General features: G+C 33.5%; 1 protein-coding gene across 1 annotated transcript; it reads left to right on the top strand.

The window, feature by feature from the left end:
- The first annotated feature begins 592 nt into the window (after positions 1–592).
- Positions 593–5,179, top strand: LOC105330517 (uncharacterized). The gene is made up of 2 exons (XM_011432240.4): positions 593–649; positions 4,387–5,179. The coding sequence occupies exons 1-2, from the start codon at positions 630–632 to the stop codon at positions 4,967–4,969; spliced, it is 603 nt and encodes a 200-aa protein (XP_011430542.3). The 5' UTR covers positions 593–629; the 3' UTR covers positions 4,970–5,179.
- The last annotated feature ends 177 nt before the right edge of the window (positions 5,180–5,356 follow it).

Genomic DNA, 5,356 nt, shown 5'->3' with positions numbered 1-5,356 from the left:
AATCCGGAAAACCGATTACAGTAACGCAATGGCTATACCAGCTGGTTCTTGAAGTGTTGTATAGAATAAATTCATGAATAAGTTCAAACGTCAGAGTTAAAGGGACGAAAGTTTCCTTGCTATCAAACTCTTAAAAAAAAGAAAATCAAGTTGACTTGGGTACCATCTATCAAATATTTTTTTATTGATTCCTTGTTGTTGTTTTTTTTTTTACATACATGTAGATCGAACTCTTTTTCTCATTATCCATGCCATTTGTTTATATTATATTTTAGCTAGTATGTCACGTATAATTGACCTTTGAATTGGCTATTTTGATTTTCATTTTATTTACGTTAAGTACTTGTAGTCCTACATGGTAAATCGTCAAGGGTCTTTGGGATTTCGTAACAAGAAACGACGCTGTTCACCCGATATGGTTTTCAGACATTCAATCCACAAAAACGCTTTCCTTTCTCTAGCTATTTCATTGAAAGTCATTCAAATCTGACCGAAAAGCTCGGTATGTGATTTAAATAAATCAGTGCTAAATGGGAAAAGGTTCGATAGATTACTTGCAATGAATCACGACGAATTTACGCTGTAAATTTTTTAAAACTCATTCTGTAAATAAACAGGAAGTTCTATATATGGAGGACAACATCTATAGGTAGGTTACTAGTAGGCGTGATGACTGATGAGTGGTCAAAATAGTGTCGACGTGCATTCAACTTGGTTGATATCTCTATTTTTTAGCAGTTGATTTTGTAAACATTTATATTTCCAATAACTGTTCAGTCGCCTGGGTTTTATTAAAGCACATAGGTAAACAATAGAAGGTTAGGTGCATTCCGCTACAGTTGTCAACATTTTTTATGTTACACTCATTTCAAAAGCTGGAATTAAGTATATACAACACATATTCTAAAATGTGGGTTACAAAGTTTGGTACCCGAATGTTATCTTCATTTTCGGTAAGATGTCTCGTGGATGAAAACTTCACAAGAAGTGTCCAAATTTTTAACTAATTTATACAGATGAAGACAAAGAATTTAATAACACCTTACTGCATGGCATTAAGAAATAACCATCTGACTAGAAACTACCCCAAAATGGGCCCAATAAAATAATTACAAAATTACAAAAACGCATAAACACTTAAGAAATAAACAACGTTATTTAGTGAACATGGCGTTATGAATAGCACTTGCTCTGTTGGCATATTCCATGATGCGCGCTAGCGCATCATGGAAATTATGCCAGCAGAGCAGTTGCTATTCATAACGCCATGTTCACTAAATAATCGTTGTTTATTACTTATATTTGCATTTTACCACTCGCAAATACCCTGTTTTAGCCTAGACCTTGACATTTAGCTATTACATCAAAAGTAAACATTCAGACTGTAATGTATCTTTTTAATATATTCACATAGATTTGTTAACAGAATCAATGATATGTTATAACAGTAATTCCTTTAAAATGTTATCAAAAACATGTTTTAATATTACATGTAAATACGTCAATTTTAATGGAGTTGGAGAAAAACACATGATGTATCGTATAGTGGTTTAAATCTACAACGTCATGGAAAAGTATACATAACGTTACACCTTTATGACGTCATAGTATACTGACAGAACAATTGCGATTATAGAGAAATAATTGCAGCTCCTCCGTATGGGCTTACAGTGGGAAAGAACAATGGAAATGCAAATATATACATGTACATCTGTATGCTAGTGGTATATGGAGGGGGTAATAATTTAGAGGCAAACCTCTTATAGTACAAATGTATGTATAACCCTTCTGATGCGAACTTCCGGTATACGCAAATGCTCATGTTACTCATTTGAAGGGGTGGGGGACCTTTAATTTCCTACCACTAAACAAATTCATTTTTGACAAAAGATCATAGTACCGAGAGTACATCTGACAGACTGAAGGTGAATGTATTGACTGTCTATAGAATAAGAGGATGTAAACACAAGATGGTTATCTATTAGGAAATAACAATGATGTCACGAATTACTAGTATATTCAAACACAAATTTAATGGAAAGAGAAATGTACTTTTTAGTACTTTGATTATACTTAGAAGCACAAGTTTGACTTATTATCCAGCAACAGTAAGATTCTGACATGAAAACAAATTGCTCAGGAAATGTATTTTACGTGCCCGCTTTTTTTTTTTTAACCTTGAACAAACTGTGCAGTGTTTATAATGAGAGTGAGTTGCTTCAACTAGTTACGCGTGCTTCTAAGTATAATCAAAGTACTAAAAAGTACTTAAGCAGTTATATGTTTCTTCACATTTCTCTTTCCATTTGTGTTTGAATATACTAGTAATTTGTGACATCATTGTTATTTCCTAATAGACAACCATCTTAATTTGATATTTCCGTATAATAATAATTGTACAAAAAGTAAATAATCATGATTTTGTATGATTATGATGAGTTGTCGTTGATGTAAATATTATTTATTAATACATGTATGTAGAATTAAACGAATGATAAAAACGTAGAATATATATTTCTAAAACATAGGAATGGTATTTCTAAACAAAAATGCATTTTCAAACATGCGTTCATAAAGAAATCGAATCGAACAAAACCGTTCCTATTATTTCTTTTTTCCTTTACTTAGCCAATATCGTTAGAACGGTATATGCGATAATAATATGTTGCATTTGCATGTACATGTATTTATCAAAATTTAAAACAGCAGTTGTCTTTAACACTATTATCAAAGATGCTTTTGTATGTACTTATTCTAAATGGTCATGACCTAAGGTATATGTAACATACACGTTACGATTATCTTTTCAAAATTGTTTACTTTGATTATTGTTCGGCGGGGGAATATTATGAAATTTCCGATTCACCATGCATAAGATGATATATTTCGTGTGCCACATGATGCCATGCATTTTCTTACCAAACTCCATGCCTATTTTCAAAGTAACTTACAGTGCATCTTAAAAATATCTTTTAAACGAGGAAACACAATCTCTCACCAGAGGGCGTAAATACGCTCCGCTCCGCTCCGAGTGAAGCTTACGGAGTGCGCTATCTGGTGAGAGATTGTGAGCAAAGGTTTTGGGACCGTTCATTTGATCCGTCGTTGTATAGTGCATTTTCCCCCTAGCCATCTTTCCCCTGGAAAAATGACCATATAGCAGCATTTTGCAATTTGTCTGACTGTGAAATTATTATTGATGTTATTTATATAAACAATTAGTTGATAATTTTTTGTTTACATGTGTACTACTATGTCCATGCAAAATATAGAAAAATGATTAACACGTTTTAGACTGTCCTCCCATGATTTGAAAATCGAAATAGGAAGGTATGATAGGCCATCAATGAGTATAAGAAAATGGGATTTATATAACCATTATGAGATTGAAGACGAATTTCATTTTTTTATTCAAATATCCAGCATTTTGTAATGTAAGAAACGAGACATTTAGTAAACAAAAATCTAAATATTTAAACTTTTAAATTTGAATACTTTTCCTATATCTTCATACGGGGCTCTTCTTCTCAAGGAAGTTAATATGGTCTAAAAATGGTCACGGCCATCCAGTCCCTTTAATCTTATATCTCCCCTTGGAATGTCAACTCTCTTATACATGGAAGTCTGCAAAATACTGAAAATTATGGCACAATATACTGTAATAAAAGTTTAATCGTTGTGAAATTGTTTATAAGTCAAAAGAGATCTGTCCAAAAATACCGAAGACTTTTTTTCAGCAAGCAACATGTATAAATCCTAACTTAAAAAATTAAGAAAGAAAATATATATAGACATAAAAGAGAAGTGTTAAAGAGTCTGACACCTAACGCAGCTGGGGTTGGATACAGATTATTGAAGAAAAAGGTGATAATTTTTTGAATTCTTTTTAAGGGAGTGCAAATATCATTCAGACGTTTTAAACCGGAAATCAGGGTTGGGTTTTCCCACCAGCTTTTGGTTATTATTGATTGGTCAGGTAATTCACCCACTGAAGGCAACACTTTTGTTGGCTTGTCCGTGGGCGATATTCTCCCCTGCGCATGATGGAATTCCCCTCCTTTTAAATTAAATCAGAAGAAAAAACAACTCTACAGGGACTACTTCATCAAATGATGCATGTATACTAAAGTATTATTATCGGTTCATAAAGACTTCTCTATCATATTTCGTCTCTGCATGATTAAAACATTTTGACATTGAAAATGAGAGACAGAATAAACAAAGGTTATTTCTACAGAAATGATTTGTTTTTCATTAACATTTGTAATTTTTGTAATTCTTACTTACTATAACATCTCAAACTTTGGATGCAATCATCTCTTAATCTTTTAAATGCTCAGTAGACATACAACAATGATTCAGTAACTTTTTAGATTTTTTTTTTAGTTTGAGAGAGAACAAAAATCGAAGTCGACCAAAAACACAGCGCCCTAAAGAATGGACGGACCATGACTACGCATTACAAAACTCGAACGAGTCGTCTAAAAGTGAGAGTTCCGAAAAAAAGAATTTGTGGCAAAAACTAAAGAGCCTTCTCGGGGCTAAACGACAGGTGCAGCAGCCCACGGAACATACACCTGTTGTTGACGGAAAACCAAACTCGGACCCATCCGATCACTGGGATACGATCTTGAGCTACCGAGGACACCGAACCTCAACAAACCAGCCACAGCCTATGTCAGACGTAGCCACACCCACTCGAAAAGCTCGAGACGAAAACTCGATTCCGAAGTCTCAGTCTCAGTGGCAGCGAGCTTTTAAGAAGATCTCCGAGAATAAAAAGGCGGAAACCAAAGGCTCACCAGTATTAGCAATAGGGGATATGGACTCAGACAACAACGGCAATAGACCTATACTGGGCGGATCTCGGATGGAGTTTTGGGGAGCGGAAGGATTTCGTTTTTCTCCTCCCTCTGCCTCTGTTATTTCTGAACAGAGTACAGAAGAGCTATGGACTATGTCATCGTAGAGAGAGAGAGAGAGAGAGAGAGAGAGAGAGAGAGAGAGAGAGAGAGAGAGAGAGAGAGAGAGAGAGAGAGAGAGAGAGAGAAGTTATAAAAAACATTGGTGTTTTCCGAATATTATTGAGTTGGAATGAAATGTGTAGTTTATAATTTTTTCAATTGATATTGCCTTTAAAATATATTATATTAACTTTAGAAACGTGCCATGAACATGTGTGTGTGTATATATATATATATATATATATATATATATATATATATATATATATATATATATATATATATATATATATATATATATATATATATATATGTATCTACAAAAGAATGGTTTTGTCAGTTAAATTCTGTTACACGTATCTAATACAAATGGAAGGAAACTTATAGGTAAA

This window comes from Magallana gigas, chromosome 5 (genome assembly GCF_963853765.1).
Source record: "Magallana gigas chromosome 5, xbMagGiga1.1, whole genome shotgun sequence".
NCBI classification, from domain to species: domain Eukaryota; kingdom Metazoa; phylum Mollusca; class Bivalvia; order Ostreida; family Ostreidae; genus Magallana; species Magallana gigas.
Note: the sequence above shows the minus strand (reverse complement) of the source record. Positions and strands in the feature narration are given on the sequence as shown.

Coding starts and splice junctions, on each gene's coding strand:
- LOC105330517 (XM_011432240.4), top strand. CDS start 630: ATGGAGGACAACATCTATAG. Junction 650..4,386: donor ATGGAGGACAACATCTATAG/GTAGGTTACTAG, acceptor TTTTTTTTTTAG/TTTGAGAGAGAACAAAAATC.